The sequence below is a fragment of the Lissotriton helveticus genome, chromosome 1_1, assembly GCF_964261635.1.
Source record: "Lissotriton helveticus chromosome 1_1, aLisHel1.1, whole genome shotgun sequence".
Lineage (NCBI taxonomy): Eukaryota > Metazoa > Chordata > Amphibia > Caudata > Salamandridae > Lissotriton > Lissotriton helveticus.
In genome coordinates, this window is record NC_136057.1 from 900,817,762 (window position 1) to 900,835,103 (window position 17,342).

The following is a 17,342-nucleotide window of genomic DNA, read 5'->3' on the forward strand; positions in this document are numbered from 1 at the left end:
TATATCTACTGTTAAGGGGATTATTCGGAAAAATAACATTTCAACGACGGCCTTTGGACTTACCTGTATAGATAAGACGCACATTAACAACTTTCTACGTCATACTCGCGTGATATGATGGCCGTTCGGTAATGCACCGGATGAACGGAGTACTCGACGGAAAGCATAACAGTCCCTTTTCCATTTCATGAGTAAACAGTGCGATCTAAGATGGCCGTGAGTGTGACGTCAAACATTTGGCACGTCCTTTTTCCATTTCCATGAATTCCCGCCTGGTGTACTTGCACCCGGTGGGTCCGAGGTGCCCGCGCTAATCTCTTCCACCCTCGTGTTCGTTCCCGTGTTTCGCTGTAACTTCAGTCTGTTGCGTAGGTCCAATAGCTGCGGCACTCATGTGGCTGTTCAGGACAATGGGGGTCGTGCGCTACTCAGAACTGGTTTCAACGTTGTACTGCGCGTAGCTTGAGCCCGAGCGCTGTTCTCCGAGGCATGCGAGGTTGAGCCAACAGCGTGAAAGTCAACAACTTTTAGCAGGGAAAAAGTTCAGAAAAGCAGCAGGTGAGATGTTTTAACTGTTCCACGATGCGTGTCCTACCAACAGTGAACGCACCATGGTTTAAGTTCGAGTGGGGTTGATGTCTAATGTTTCATATGGTCTCCGGTGTTTGTGCGGTGAGTTTCTATACCGGGGAGGGGCACGAATGTATGCGTGAAAATGAAGTGTGTGGTGGAGTGTTGTGTTAATTCCAAAGCAGATGTTCGTGCTACCATAAGAAAACTATCTTGTGCGCAGCATACAGCTGGAGCATTGAGCTCACAGACAGGAAGGAGATGCTGTTGTGTTGAGTTGCTCCCAAGCTTACCTCTACAATGGCATCGTAGGTAAGGTTCTCTCGAGGGAGGGTTGTTGTGCTCTTAGCCCGAAGGTGAATTTACTAGTTTCCCGCTTTTGTGTTTTTGAGAATGGCTGTATTCCTAATTGAGTTCTAACCCTGGAGCTGAGCAGGGGGTAGGGTTGTGTCCAGTTACAGTGGATTTAACATACTTTCCGATGGCCTTGTTCATTGTATTTATGTGGGAACATGTCAAACTGCGAATGATAGTGTTGTATAGGGAAGTAAGAAAAATACTATTGACAGTGGTTCTCGTGCTTGATGCTGGCGCTGGGGATCCGCACTGTGCATCTAGCTGACTACCGTTCAAGCTATATATAATTTATTTATGTAGATTAAAAAGTGAATACAATTCAAATTTTTTATATGTACAATTCTACAAACGTTTCAATAAGTGTTAAAATAACTACAATCATGCAAGTAACTTTTCTTAATTATTGTCTGTAACACACACATACACTACGAAAGACGCTAGTCGCCAGCATCGAAGGTAAAACTGATTATTTTTAAATAGTAACATGGTACTTTCCTCCCATATTAAATATCCTGATTATTTTGGGCATATGGTGCGTTAAACCATATAGCTTGCGCACTTGCAGCTCTACGAGCTATGTTTCTGTATAGTTAGGCTGGCGATTGCTGCTAGCCGCTCCGAAACTATTTCTGAAAAAAAGACAGTTTATTATTAATGCCTTTATGCATGAATGCAAGCGCTTCTGAAAACTGACACCGTCCTAAAAACTGCGTGTGGTGCTGTGCGCTCAACAAACTTTCTTATCCAGTTGAGGGTATTTTTTTAAGCGATTGTGCGGGGAAGAGAGAGATCCCTGTGCGGGGGAAAAACGAGATCCCCAGCGATAACATCAAATCAAGGTTGTCTCACATTCTTGGCTGTACCATCCCGCTGCATGATGTAACCGAGAAAGCCATAACTTGTCTTTGCTCCTCGAGGTTCACGCGTGCACGTTAACAAAGTTTATCCTCCAATAAGTTAAAATAAATCGTTCATTTCTCGGTACAATCCGCTATTTGTTCTGCACACACCTTTGCGGTGGCTTGTGTAGGCGTTCTGTTTTTGTTTGAATGAATTCCTGTTTTTTTTATGTCATTCCATGATAGTTTGGTTGTCTTTACAGATTGGTTACAGGAAATGCTTCGAGGCGCCACTACATTTTAATGGGAGGTTTGTGTCCTTAAATCTCAGTCCTGTGTTACTCGTTTGACGTGAAGGTTATGAGATGCTTTGGTTGCGCGGCTCACTGCTTCGTTAACCTGGAGAATGGAAACTTATCAAATTTTGAACCAGGCGGTGGCAATTCATTAGAGATCACTCCAAGTTACATTTTGGAGAAAAAGTGAGTCACAATAAATAATTAGAAAGCTAATTATATGTTGCACATCGAACATTGTGTATTGCTCGAGTCGCAACTTCTTTGTTGTCTTACCCCCACGTTCAACATAACTTACGATACTGTACATGAAATATAACCGATTGCAGCATCGAGGATCAGTAACATGCGCATCTGCAGTGATTGCGCGGTCTCGGGTATTCTAATATTATTGAGAGATTATTTCACACCAGATTTTGTTCCAGTAAATGCAGATACTCAGCTTTACCATTTGTTTCTATTATGTAACACTTTCCGCGAATACGTTCACCTTGTTTGATGTATGAAAGGCGGGAGTAAAAGGTTCCATAACATGGACGAGTTCACGATGGTGCCGAGAGGGTGTAAACACGCATGATACCCGTTTTGTGTGTGTATTTGCTTCACTTTTGTGTGAAATTGTTGTTCCACCTGAACGAGACTTATGTTTGTTACGTGGCCATAGATTCTTGGTAATTACGTGTGAGTTGTCTTTCCTTGGTAATGTGCATTGCTATAAATATGTCTTGTTAATTGATGCGGAAAGAATGGCATTTTCTAAGTATCCCTGTTCAGATCAAAGCATTTCCAACTTCTAAAATATATTACCAGCATCTGGATTAGTTTAGCCAGGATTTCCTCTAGAAGTATCGTATTGTCCTGCCACGGCAATGTTGGGAAAACATCACTGTTGCTATATGTCGTTGCAAATTCTAACGCTGTCCGTCAAAGCCCGTTTTATTTTGCCGTTTAAGGGGGCAACATTATATTACCCAGAACCTTGCATCCCCGTAGATGTTTTCAACACTGAAATATACATTACAACGTTATAAGACATAATGTTTCTTGGTTTTAGTTAAACATTTTTGCAAGTTGTAATGCTTTGCTAAGCTATACCCTGTCAAACAATAGGAACGTATTTTGCTTTTCACCTGCCACAAGTTGATTTCAGTCGGTTAAAAGGTACTTTTTCGGGCAATCCATCGAATATATATGTCTTTCTGCGAACTTTCCCAGAATAACCCTCGTCAGTTTCTTGACTGTCTGCATTTAGCAGTCGTTTAATTTGTCTGTGTACGGGTGATTTTGTATCGTTTCATGCGATTGGTTTGGTCGTTCCCATGGATTTCTGTTTGGCAGATCAGAGCCCCGAGAGTCTTTAATACATTTTTGCCCAGGTTCACAGAATGTCGTGCGGTGGAAACGCTGCAATCGGAATACAGGCCTCCTGGATCTACCTTCGCCAGGATAGCCCCTAGACATAGATTCTTCAAATGTATGCTACACCGAGGGTTATACATTTTAAATATTACATGTTTAACCATGATAAATGAGGTAAACTTCAATTTATTTTATGTCCTGCTGTAACAACATGCTAATGGGACCTGTTATTTTAAGACCGTGCGGTGTTAATTATTTCATTAACTTTCATGGACATGCCTCTTTCACTTTCTTAACTGGGTTTGCATGTGATTGCTTCAACCCAGAGGCACCACTTATTTCAACAAATTGGTGGCTCTTCTTTTTGATAAATGTTCTCTTGCGTTTGTTTGGTTGATTTCTCGGATGTGTTGGGGCAAAAATGTTGTGGTGACATTTCAACAATAGAATCAAATCTCTGCTGTCTTAAACACACTTTTTTTCTGCTCTTTATTCCTTTTCTGCCTGTCTCTATCTTGCTCTGGGTTACAGGCTAAGTATGAAAAAAAAATAAGTCCTTGTCTCAAAGTGAGTAACCCTCGCCTAGCACACGTAATTACTGGCACACATTAAGCACTGGTTTTTCAAATACTAGTGTTCCTGGTGACTTTTTATAATGGAGCCAGATTAGCTTTAATTCACCGCTGTACTTAATGTACCATGACTATATTGACTGCACTTATTCAGTTTACTTGTAATTTGTCTTGTTCACATAGCATTTGTTTGCCCCCTGCCATTGTTGCTACTATAGTTGTATTTTTTTACTCTTATGCCATTCGGAAGTTAGGAAATAATGTATCCAGTTGGTAATGGGGGTTGCCTATGCCCATTCTGGAGCAGATTTAGGAAAAATTGACCATGTCAATTTGTTTGCACATTTCTTTGTTTACAAACGAGATTTGCTGCCAAGGATGGCCTCAAACTGGCACTGCAGCTACTGGTCGCTTTCTTTGGGTCCATGTTTCTCTGTGTGTGTATATATATGTATGTGTGTAATATAGATATATATCATGTTAGATGGGTATTGTGACCAGGATTTGCAACCACATCACCCTTGAGAGATGCCTTAAAGGACCCTTTCATGTTAATTAATAGACATTGTTTTTTTACATCCATCTTCTAAATGTGGTTCTAGTTTACACTGCTAATGTGATAGTTTTGAAGTTTTTTTTGTATGCACCGTATACTGTCAATAACAATTGCAGTTAACATTTGATGTGAAAGTGTAACAAACGATACTTGGATGTAGTACACAGGGAACAAATAGAGGCAGTTAAACCAAAACGTAATCCTTCTCCGTAGCATCACGGTTTTATAGTCTGTGTTTTGTGATCTGGGTTGATAGCGCAGGTGTCACCAGAGAATTATGCAAGTATCACTAGAGAGGTGCTTTAGCTCTTCTTCCCACGTGTGGGAGCCAGGAGTGCATGTTTTGATTTGGCAGAAATCGTGTGCTTCCACAAAAAAGTGCTTGCACCCCAGCTTATCCAGCTGTCTGAGCTTGAATTTAGAGGGACACACGTATGACATTGTAAAGCTTTTAAAGTGTCTAAGAAAACTAGATATTTTATGGGGGGTTTATTTGGCAACAACACATGAGAAGAGGGCAGTTATTAACTTAATGGATTTTTAGGTCTAGCTACAGTATAACCGTCACCAAGATTATTATTCAGTTCTTTTCATCCACACAAATGCATATCTCTTTCCATGCTTTCTACTTGTTCATTACCATACATTCTTTTAAAGCCAGACCTATCGGCGTTGCCAGTGCTTGTTTGCAGTTGTTCTAAAGCATACATTTATCACTGAGCTAACATTTTATTTATTGAAAGTTTATAATCTGCTCTCTGTAGTGAGTGAGCAATAAAGTTTCTCGATATTTTTTTTTTAAATCGGACTTTAGTGTGTAATCCAGCTAAAAACCTTCTTGAGTCTGCCTATCCTCCACCCTTATGAAGAAAGGCAACATTGGTTTGCTACCATCTTTAAAAAATGTGCCATCAGTGGTTCTATCCATCGTTCAAAAGAAGGATGAGTATATCTGCAAAGTACAATGCATTTCAGAGTGAACAGCTTTTAAGACTGCACAGATCTTTTTTACACAAAAGCCATATGTGGATTACGCTTGCAGAAAGATTTGTATTCTTCCCATTTAGCTTTTTGTTTTATGATGATTATGCCACCACGCTGTCACTTTAAAATGCTTTGTGGTGAAGGATTTCTCCGCCACTAAAGATCTTCGTTTTAGTATTAAATGTCAGTTAGTGGCTGGAAAATGGAGAATACGTTGTTTAAAACCTACTAAATAAAAACAAAAATGATGTAGTGGGATTTCAGTTTAATGTATTCTTTAGGCAAATTGCTTTTTTTGCGGTCAAAGTTGTTTTTATTGTTTTTCCTATTAGACATACAGTTTAAGAAAACAAAGACTCAGCACACTTTGTCCTTAAGGTTCATAAGCTACTTCGGGGATGTGGTGTTCATATATGTGGACGAGACCATGCGTCAGTTAACTGCTTCGCTCAGAATTCGCACACGGTGTTGAGCAATTCGACGCAAACGCGGTTCGGGTGGCCCCTGACCGTCCTCTGCACACAAGCCCACCGTGACGTCAGACAGACGGGGGCCGGCCAGCGCACGGAAGAGGTTAAAGAACATGCTGCCAATAATAGCAGAACACAATCTTAACACCCCAGAACAAAAGAAAAAGATTAAATCCACCCCTCCCCCCCCCACCCCCCCCCTTCCTCCAAGCCCATTCCTTCAACATACAGTACATGGGGCACATTCAAACAGATGGGACTTGTGTGTCCTACGAGAGACTTCAACAAGAAATTCAGGGAAATATTTTCTATTTGTCCATGCACGTCTCCCCACCGTCACCGCTCCTTTAAAAATAAAATAAGTGTAGTGCTCTTGTTCTAGTGGGACATGCGCATATGTGTAGATCTTTTGAAAGGTAACTAACAAGGGAGCACCAGACTTATTCAAAATTCCATCGTAACCGCCCTTCTAAATCTTTCGTGCCACTGCCATTGGGTGGGCTTCTGCGCACCTCCACACTGCTGCCACCACCATTTTGGCTGGCCCCTCAAACATACCCACATCACCGATTTGTCTCTGGTTGTCTGATACTTGTTTTCCTTATGTTGGGCCAATATTTCAGTCCAGAAGGGTCGAATGGTCAGGCAGTCCCAACAGGTGTTTAAAGTCACTTAAAAGCCCACATCACCTCCAGCAGAGATCAGTTGTCGTCCGCGGGAATATTCGTTTGAGTTTGGTGGGGTATAGGTACCAATCAAACAAGAAGTTATAATGGGCTTCCATCAAAGCCATCGACTGATTGAGCCTGGGTATATCGTTCCACAGTTTAGACCAGTTATCTTCTGGAATGGGGTCCCCTAACGTGTGTTCCATACAACGCAGTTTGGAGGTGAGCAGTGTGTCTATTAGTAGGGTATAAAGAAAAGAGATATTCTTCTTTGCCCCGCTGCCTTTACAAGAATATTGCTCAATAGGCGTCAGGTCGCTTGTGGCAGCCGCTCAGCTGATTTGAGTACCCAGTGTTTTGGCTGGTTATAACAGTAGTATTCAGTGGAAAGAAGCTGAAACCCCTTTTGGCAATTCTCAAAATTTTGGGTATCCCAGTTATGAAACCTGTACAACAGTGAGACCGCCCTCAGAGAGTCCCAAATGTAACGCCGGAGAAAATACTGGGTTAAATGAATTGGGGCGAGGGGAAGGTTTTCCATGTCCCTAGTCTAGTTACCTTGTCCCACACTCAAAGGGTAATCCGCGTGGGGGTGCTCAAATAAGCATTGGGGGTGGATCGATCTGCTTTTGGCTTCCACAGTAGGTCACAAATTTTGCCTTTCCTTGTAGAGCCAGTGTTTATCTGCCCGACATGCGGACCAGTCAGGAATTACACTCAGCTGTGCAGCCTTATAGTATAAAGTCAGGGAAATCTAGGCCTGAGTATTTAGATAAGCAGAGTAATTTGTAGGGTAGATGAGCCCTTCTATTTTACCAAATAAAACTGATCAGGAGCGCAGGTCAGAAAAATATCCCCCATCGATCTCTACTGGGAGTTGAGTAAGTGTGATTTGGTCATGTTGATGCAGAATCCTGCCACTCTTTAAAAATGGCATAGTTCCTCTAAAGTGGCTTCCAAAGAAGTCTGGGGCGAGGTCAAAGGCATCAAAGATGTCGTCTGCAAAAAGTGAAATGTTATGTTCTGTGGAAGCTAATGAAACAAACTTTGAATATTGGAATGTGTATTGTACCATTGAGGTTGATGGAATCGATCATCATAAGCACAAGGAGATGTCCACAAAATATAGTGTGCCTTCAATATATATTGCTTATCATCTGCAAAAGTGATGGTAAAGAATATATTCTTGTTTTTTATCCTTTTTTTTTCATGTTTAAACCCACTTAGCTCTATAGCGTTGATGGGGGCTGATGCTTGAGTGGAATATGTACATACACTTCGAGTAAGATCACCCCAGGCCTTCTTTCCTTTTTTTCACTATCCTAACACGAGTGAGGTTGATGGTGACAGACAAATTGGTTGCACCTGCTCAGTCCTAAGTTTGCCTAAGGGGGGGTTATAGTTTAATGAAAATGAGATTAAATGCTGCCTTTTCTTTCAGCGCCATAGGTGGACACTAAGGATAGTAACCCGCCCAGTTATCCACCAAATCAAACAAAGTTCTCTTTCAGATATAACTTTATTAACAACACAATGCTGCTTCTTCGGCGTCTGTCAGAACCCGCTATGGCATCTAATGAATGGTATCAATGAACGCGTGGAATACAGATAGTTGACAAGACATAAGAACAAAGGATAGTTTTAGTGGGGTACGCCTAGTTCTGATATATCTGACAGGAGTGGAACCCCACATGAGTGAGTTTCCACCCTTCAGTTAACCCGTTGTTGTATCTGATGTCGCCTGACTCCTTATGACAAGTCCCTGACATTTGGGTACTCCATTATTTTCTCTGTGCCTTCTGGCTAGACGGGCCTGCCATTGCCATTCTTCATTCGACCTGTGTGGGGATCTCGCGGCTCCTCCGTCGACTGGTTCGAGAGGCCCAGTGGCTGCGGTGCCTTCTGGAGGTCGGTGACCTGTTGAGACCCCTTGTGGAATTCAAGGGCCAACACAAAGGGGTATATCCATTGATATTTGCTGTCTGAGCTTATCGGTAATTGGGCCGAATTGCATGCGTCTTATGAGTGTAGCTGGTGCAGTGTCCTGGAAAATTGCGCATGTCACACTCTGGAATGTGACCTCTCCGGTTTTCAGTGCAGCTTGAAGGATTGCTTCTTTCACCTCAAAGAAGTGCAATTTGACCAGGATATCCTACAGGACTTGCCCCTCCGCTGAGGGCAGATTCTGAATCCCTATGTTGTCTCTTCTGGACCTGTTTTCAAGGGCTTCGTTTTTCAGAATCGATGTCTTGAGTTGGCCATTGAGGTAGTCTATCATGGTCTACAGACGTTTTGGGCAGCTTTCTAGTTCTTGCATCTTAGATACCAGGTCGGAGGGGTCAGGGGCATCTTTGTTGCTTGCATTCGGCTCCTCACTCGTTTGGAAATCATAATATGGTATGTTCAGTCTTTGGTTCATTTGGCAGATATCTGGCTTTCTCTAGATTGCGACAAAGCCCTCGTTGATCACTTCCACCCGGCCCGCTTGGTTGGCCACACCCCCTAAGGCATATCACTTTTAAATTAAAAACATGTTTATTTTTATTTGTGTTTAGCTTATTAAACGCATTCATGAAATTCGTTACATGCATTTTTGTAGGTTTACTGGTACTGAAGTCGGTCAGGACAATGCTTGATTATCATCCATTTATATAAGTTCTCAACGTAAATAGGCATTTGTTACATGAAACATGAAGGTAGCATGCCACTCACACATCTATATAATCTACTGCAATGCATTTTGCTTGTTGCACTTAAACAGCTGTTGCTTGGCATCTATAAATGTTATGAATCTAAATATTCCTCCAGCAGTCCTTGCATATTAGTCACTTATATGTACAGTTTGGTGCGTGTAACTTTTTTTGTCATGTTTGCTAGTTACACATATATATTCCTACAGCAAATCCGTCTTTAGCGGGTCTGCTGCCTCACTAAACTCCACATTAATGTTGGATGTCTGGATTTATCCAGTACATACTACTTGTCCTTTTATACAGTACCAATGCAAGATCCTGAAATCTAGACTTCACTTTAGTGCATTCTGGGCGTAGTGTATAGACCCTGCAGTAGACACATTTTATTCAGTTTCTTTCCACTACCCCAATAATTTGTTTCCAAAACGTTTCAATCCCCAGGTAAGAGCACGTCATGTGGATGAAGTGTGCATCAGTCAGAGTACACATTGAGCAAGCTTTATTCCCTGTCTCATTTATTCTGTTCAACCTATGTGGAGGCAATTTAATTGCGTGTACCAGAACCTCGTATTTCTGGATATGTTCCAGGACTCAGTACCTTTCTTTTTCTGGAAGTCCCGTCCAAGTCTTTCTTCTTTCTTGTTCCTAACTGGCATCAGATCAATCCCTGTCATGGACAAAGCTAATTCATATAACTAGGGTGTTAGTTTACGCCTATTACAAAAGGTAAGTAGAATTTGTAAAATCTCATGCGATCCACGTTCTGTGTGGATTTCTCCCCCAATACTACACATTGCTCGGGTCACCATTCGATAGGTTAGAAATTGAGATTACAATAGCCCTTCGTTTCACAGGTACTCGAAGCTCTTAAGTGTCCTGTCCCAGAACAGTAACCAACTGTGAGGATCTCCACGCACCCATCCTTCATACAGTGAAAAACCTTCCAGATGGAGCAGGGACCCCTATAACTAACCCATCAATGGTAAATAAATCCACTTTATTTAATCAGTTTCTTCAATCAACTTAATGCTACGTTTAATAATTGTGACAGTTCCACAGAGCCAAGGCACACTCCCATAAGCAGGGCTATTAATGCCCTACTTGCTCATAATGACAGGGGTACCGTGAGCATAGAAACCCCAACCCCCATGGTGGACCAAACTATCCATTTCCACTGCTATTAATGCATACTGGTGATACATGCAATCTATTCTGCAGAGGTTTTTTTAGCGACACCATTTGATCAGCACATAACTTTTCACAAACATAATTGGCCATCTAAGTTTGGTTTTTAGCAAGTTTCAGGCAGGTTAGTCTCAGTGGGGTTTAAAATAAGCTATCTATTTTTTTTAACCATCCAGTATTAGTGTATTTGAGAATTCTCTGAGCACTCAAATTGTTCAGGTGTCAAGGTCGTGGTGTCAACAGTTCTTTATTGGACTATTCACATTTTTGCCCTTATGTTAGGACTTCCCACTTGCGAACACATGTTTAGTCTTTCGCTGTAATCGTGCCAGCAGACATAATCAGGGCTAAAATACAATACAATACTGTTATAGAGAGGAAGCTAGAGATTATTTTAGTCCCGTCACCAGGGTCTGTGATCCAAGAGGCACCCGGCCACACCAAAGGATCTTGGAGGGACGGAAGAGCAACATCTAAAACGACAAATCAGTAAAGGAATAACATTTTATAGGTTTTTCAAACTATAGTTAGTTTGTGGTGGCTTCCAATTGTAAAGAGAAGTAACTCCATGCTTTGGGACCGAGGGCCCAACCCCTATGGACATGCACAGGGTGCAATAGCAGACTGAAATTGGAATGAAGTTGCATGTGAATTCCTGGCTTGTGAAGTGCTTAAGAGGTCTTTGTGCCATAGAAAACTCCCCAATAATTTGAACTTAACTCTGTGGCCATAGCCAGCAGTGGAGCTGCCTATGAGCAGAGGAGATATAGTTTAATTTCCTCATGCTGTAAATCTTACACACTGCAAGGTTTTGGATGCTCTGTAGTTTCCTCCGAGCACGGTCTTGTAGCCTATGTGCAAGATGTTACAGTAGTCTAGTTTTGAGAGCACGCATTCTGATAAAGTTACTATGACTTAACCAGTGAACCCTCCTGATAATTCTGAATGTTCCAAATTAGGCTGTTCTGCATTTGTTGCCAATCACATGTGGGGAGTTTAACCGGTAGCAAACTAACTTGTGTATTTACCATGTCAAATATTCAAGAACCTAGTTGATGGAAATCAAGTTCTGATTCGGTGAGCCATCTGTTTAGGCATTATGACAGTCGCCTCCTTCTTCCCGCTACGCTCATACTCCTATTTCTCTCACTCGTCTCTCCCTGGTGTATAAAAATATGGAAAACTGCATTAAATATTTATTAATTATGCATTCCAGAAGAGATCTAAACTTCATGTACTTGCTTTCATGAGTGGACGCAAACACTAGATCATCAACCTTTTTTCAGCATTGTATCTAGATTTTGCTTTGGTCTGGGTAAACGCAGCCTCTGAGGAGGAAGTGCATTGAATAATTAATGTGAAAGTAGTATGCACAAATGTAAAAGTTTGGGGAGACTGATAGTATTGCTTCATAGTAAATGTGTTTTGGTTCCTTGCCAGTTCAAGCAAGAAGTGATGATGCATGAGCCAGTTCCTCCCCCTTAATAAGTGAAAAACATTCTACTCTGTCACATAACCTGCAGCTGCAACAAAGGGGCTGTGTTACAGTGTACATGCGGTGTAGGCCATATGCGTTCTTTATCAGCATTCTACACTTACTTTCACCGTAGTGTAAATGTTATCTAGTGCAAGAGGATGGAACCATCCGATGTCTTATCTTCTTGCACAGGGGATGATGTGGGGCAAATTTATTTTTGTCTTCCTTTGCTCTTGTAGGAGTAATGTCAAGACGAGAATGCTATCTTCGACACAATCTTATATTTTGAGCACTTATTTGTGCAAATGTATGTGAGCATCACCCTCTGCTCGCTTTTTGGAAAACTAACTTTGCAGCACCTCTTAATTTTTTAATCCTTTATCACAAAATAAAGCTCTGAGGCTGCTATTTGCTATAGTAAACCCATCCATGTAATTGTCTGTGTAATGCTGGTATATATGTCATGTTAAATCGGTGTGTGTACCTGCACTTAATAATATTTATGGCTTTGTTTTCAGGGGACCATGTAGCAACTGTATGCGATGGATCGTGCAATACACAATTGCTTATAAATATCACCATGGATAAATGTAAACACGTTGGGCGGTTGCGGCTTGCCCAAGACCACTCTATCTTGAACCCTCAGAAGTGGCATTGTGTGGATTGCAATACAACAGAGTCAGTTTGGGCATGCCTTGGGTGTTCACATGTCGCATGCGGACGATATCTTGAAGAGCATGCACTCAAGCACTTTAAGGAAAGTGAGCATCCTGTGGCATTGGAAGTCAATGACCTTTATGTATTCTGTTACCTTTGTGATGACTACGTGCTCAATGATAATGCCACAGGAGACCTTAAACTGTTACGAAGTACACTGAGCGCTATTAAGAGTCAGAATTATGATTGCACAACCCGTTCTGGGAGGACTTTGCGGTCTATGGCAGCAAATGATGACACATACCCCTCAAACGGTGGTGCCCAAGCTCAGCTTCAAAATGAAGACCGAATGTTCACTGCTCTTTGGCACCGGCGGCATGCACTACTGGGACGAGTATTTAGATCTTGGTTTGAAAAAACAACACCCGGGAAACTAAGGTTGGAGGAAGAGAGGCGTATTGAAGAGGCAGAGTTGAAAAAGGAGGAGACCCGTCAACGTCGGAAGGAACTAAAGCGGCAGTTGAAGGCAGAGTTTGAGAACACTCCCCCAAGAAAAAGCTCACGTTTACAAAAAGGAACATATTCAGTCTCCAGCAAAGCGCTGTCCACCTCCAAGACTGCACACAAAAAAAAAACACCATCAAAACCAGCCACTATTTCTAAATCAGATGAGGTACGGTTAAAAAAAATTGGTGACTCTCCAAGTAAACGAAGGCCAACTGTGACTCCTGGTGTAACAGGCCTTAGAAACTTGGGAAATACTTGCTACATGAACTCCATTCTGCAGATTTTGAGTCACCTAAATGTGTTCAGAGAATGTTTTCTACAGCTTGACCTCAACCGGACTCAGGAGTTGCTACCATCCACAGCCAATCAGAAAACCATAGTCGGTAAAAAAAACACCTCCAGCAAACGACCTCAAGTCCTGCATAGCATCCATTCAAAAGGGAAGCCTGACCACGTGAAATTGTCTTTAGTAAGAAGACCTAGCTTTTCATCTGGATTGAGTGGTGGAGCCTCAAAAAGAAGAAATATGGAACTTATTCAGCCCAAGGAACCAAGCTCAAAACACATTTCTCTTTGTCATGAACTTCACACATTGTTTCAAGTGATGTGGTCTGGCAAATGGGCCTTGGTATCTCCATTTGCCATGCTTCACTCAGTATGGCGGTTGATCCCAGCATTTCGAGGATATGCCCAACAAGATGCTCAGGAATTCCTTTGCGAACTTTTAGATAAAGTACAGCAAGAGCTGGAGACAGCTGGGACCAGATACCAAGCTATCATCCCAAGTTCTCAAAAGAAGCTCATCACACAGGTTCTAAATGTGGTCAATACTATTTTTCAAGGGCGGCTCTTGAGTCAGGTATGTCTGCCAAGCTAAATCTACCATTGCTGTACTTATTCTACACTCGATCTCCTGTATACAGTAATTGCATAGTTGATGCTACATTCGCTTTAGTATAAATGTAGTTTCTCAGTAAACTGTTTGTTCTGTATATTTGGTTTACACTAAAGTAAGATTTATTTCGTAAGGATTATTTTCTTCTCCTCATAATGGTTTCCTATACTTATGGTAACTACCAACCAAGAGAACCAATATTTTTTCATTATTAATGTTATAACATTATGAACTATCAAATACAAACTTAGGTGTATTAAAAAGTACAAATGCATACATACATTCCATTTATTGGTGTTCGTAAGTCATCTCACTACTTTTGCATGAAAATCAGACATATACACCTGTTTATTTCTGAACACCATTCTTTAAAGTGGGAGCTTATGAATACATTCACTCTGTGAATTAAAGACTATACCGTATTTACATTTTTGATGCAGATTTTGTCAGCATTGTTTTGACCCTTGGAGCAGGATTGTACTACACCCTTCATCCGTACCCAGATTACCCTGTCTTGATTTTTCAACTAGTATTTGAATGCATTTCTGTGGTTTGTGTCCTCATATGAAAGGTATTCAAATTTAAGTGTAGCATTTTATCACATTAGTGGTATTGAGTTCATTGCAGTATTTCCCAGATCACATACCAACTTTTCTGATCAATTCTCAAACATTTACAGTATAAAACTTGCTAGGAATTCCAAGTGACTCGATTTAAGTTTTGATAGTCAAGACGGTTATTTTTAAATTATGCAGTAATTGGTAAAATTGTGCATTCTTCACTAAAATTCAACGCATCAACATATTTCAGAAGTTCTACAAACGTATTGGTTACAAACTTTGCATGGTAGTGTTTTTTTAACCTCTGCTTTTTGGATTGATGTGGCCCTTGCTGACATTGCGTCCTCCAGCATCTTTATTCTTGCATGTCAATTTGATCCCTGCAGTTGATTTGATAAGACTTTGCTTTCTTTCTGTTGCCTACAAAGCCATTCACACTGACCCTGTCTTTAAATTTTAAAGTTCAGTCTCTATGAATAATACCTATTGAAACTGTATCTACCCATGGCCTCGTTTCAGAGTGAAGTCTTTGTTCCTCACTAGTCTTGCCTTAATTTGAGAACCTAAAATCCACTCCCTCTTAGGCTATTGTACCCACAGATGATGTCTCTCCAATACTTTTTGGGCCCTAGCCTGTTGCGGGTACTTGGACCACTCACACACGTGAGGTGCCATTTTTATTGGGAGACCTGAGGGAACGCTGGGTGGTAGGAAATTTGATTCATCCCGGTGAGCCCACAACTTTTCCACACAGAAATTTAAGTCAAATGTGATTGTCAACAAAATGTGAAGTTTGCAGGGGTTCTGGGCAGGAAAAGTTTGGGAGGTGCATGCAAGCCATTCGGCCCTGGACCCCCCACTCCCACTACATCCCCCCCCCCCCCCCTCCCCGGGACTCTAGATTTTGGAAATGTGTGGGTTTGGTAAGTCTCCCTAAATGATGGCCACGAGCCCGGGGCCAAAGAACCAGGTAGTTTTATGATGGGTAATTTTGAAGTCACCACAGTATGATTTGTGCCATATCCTGTTGCAGCCACTATGCCTACCCACACAAGTGAGGTACAATTTTTAGCATGGACCTGGGGTTACGCAAATTGGTAGGGAATGTGTCAGCCCGGTAATCTCACAGCTTTACCACTCAGAAAAGTGAGGAAAATGTGGGGGGTTTTCCAGGTGAAATTTAGGTTGTATTAAACCAAACCTGGCATTTAGATCTCGTAGTGCTGTGAGAAGAATATTTGGTAACCTTGCCAGGAGATACGACGTTTAATTTTAGCTGCCTGCAGAACTTTCAATAAATATATTCTTAGAAATAAAGTATAACACCTCTTCGTTTCAATTGAGATGAAGAAGCTGAGGGAGGGCGGCCCAATCTATGAGTTCTTTGTATATTCAAAGGGGGAGAATCTGGAATATCTAGCACTTGTGGAATGAAAGACTGAAAGAAGGCCAAAGTATTGGATCCTTCCAATCCCTCAGATAAGCCATACATACGTAGGTTATTACGTCTTCTTCGATTTTCAATGTTTTCAACCTGTTTCTGGAGTTGTAAGATGTCAGAGTTCATAAGAGATTTGTTGTGAAGAGATTTTCAATGACTCGATTTGATCTTACACAAAAGTAAGTTTATTCTACAGTGAGAACCAATTATCCACCAAACTTTGTAGTCTGGTGTTCGTTTCTTCCATATATGGTTTAAGTGCACATATCTCGTTCAGAGGCAGTTCTATGGAAGGAGGGGGAGGAGAAACTGTTGGAGAAGGAGGGTACTTTTTGACTCTTTAAATGGAGGATATTGGTGACAAAACGTTTGCTTTACAAGTAGTTATAATATGGAATGGAAGAAGATCCGGAATCGAGTATAGAAGAGGATATGGTAGATGAAGTTTTGGTGAGAAGAGGTATACTGCTTTGCATAGAGTCCTCCACATCTTGTAGGACAGAAAAGGGGTTAGAGGTAGACATCATGGTAGATTTTGAACGAGAGGTAGACAAATTGGTTGAGATGTTGTCTCGTCCCCCTCTGGTTCTTCCCATAGTCATGAGAGAAAAAAAGCAGGCAGGTATTTGCAGAGCAAAATTATGGATATTCCCAACGAAAAATCGAAAAAAATTCTAAATGACCACAGCAGAGATATTCAGACTGCACTGGAGATGTTGTAGCATTACAACACACAATTTTTATGGAAAGGGGTCCTAGGGCAATGTTAGTGACCCAAAACTAGATACACGCCCCCACTACTATCATCAACAACAACCGGTATCTAGTGGTCAGAAAAGAAACAAACTCAACTCACAATTTATCCTCGATCAAAACACATTTTTTGTATTAATAAAACTTGTGTGGAACCCAGTGCTCAATTGTGCAAAATTCAATACACGTGGGCAAAAAAACCTCAAGGGTAGATGAAGTTTACCCATCAGTTGCCAATCTGTACCGCCCTTTTTACATCATCTGGGGACTCCTTACCCAGGAGTAAATATGTCCACAGTCTAAAGGTGTAATAGTGACTGTGACAACCCAGTTACCAGTTGGATTAACAAATGGATGGTGCAGATGTAAGATTGATGTGATTTGGGCAGCTGAAAAAGCAGTGCAAATAATGTGAATAGTGATATGATAAAATTGGACAGAAGTCTAGTCTTTAATGTTTTCTCTCAGCTCATCCAAGTCTAAAACTAAGTGAAAAAAGGAGA

At 41.3% G+C, this 17,342-nt stretch overlaps 1 protein-coding gene across 2 annotated transcripts in view; it reads left to right on the plus strand.

The window, feature by feature from the left end:
• The first annotated feature begins 243 nt into the window (after positions 1-243).
• USP44 (ubiquitin specific peptidase 44) overlaps positions 244-17,342 on the plus strand; it is a 156,828-nt gene continuing 139,729 nt past the window's right edge. For both annotated transcript variants that reach the window (XM_078675889.1, XM_078675899.1), the window contains exons 1-2: positions 244-558; positions 12,545-14,049. In XM_078675889.1, coding sequence (XP_078532015.1) covers positions 12,607-14,049 — 1,443 coding nt within the window. In that variant the 5' untranslated portion in view covers positions 244-558; positions 12,545-12,606. The remainder of the gene's footprint in view (positions 559-12,544; positions 14,050-17,342) is intronic.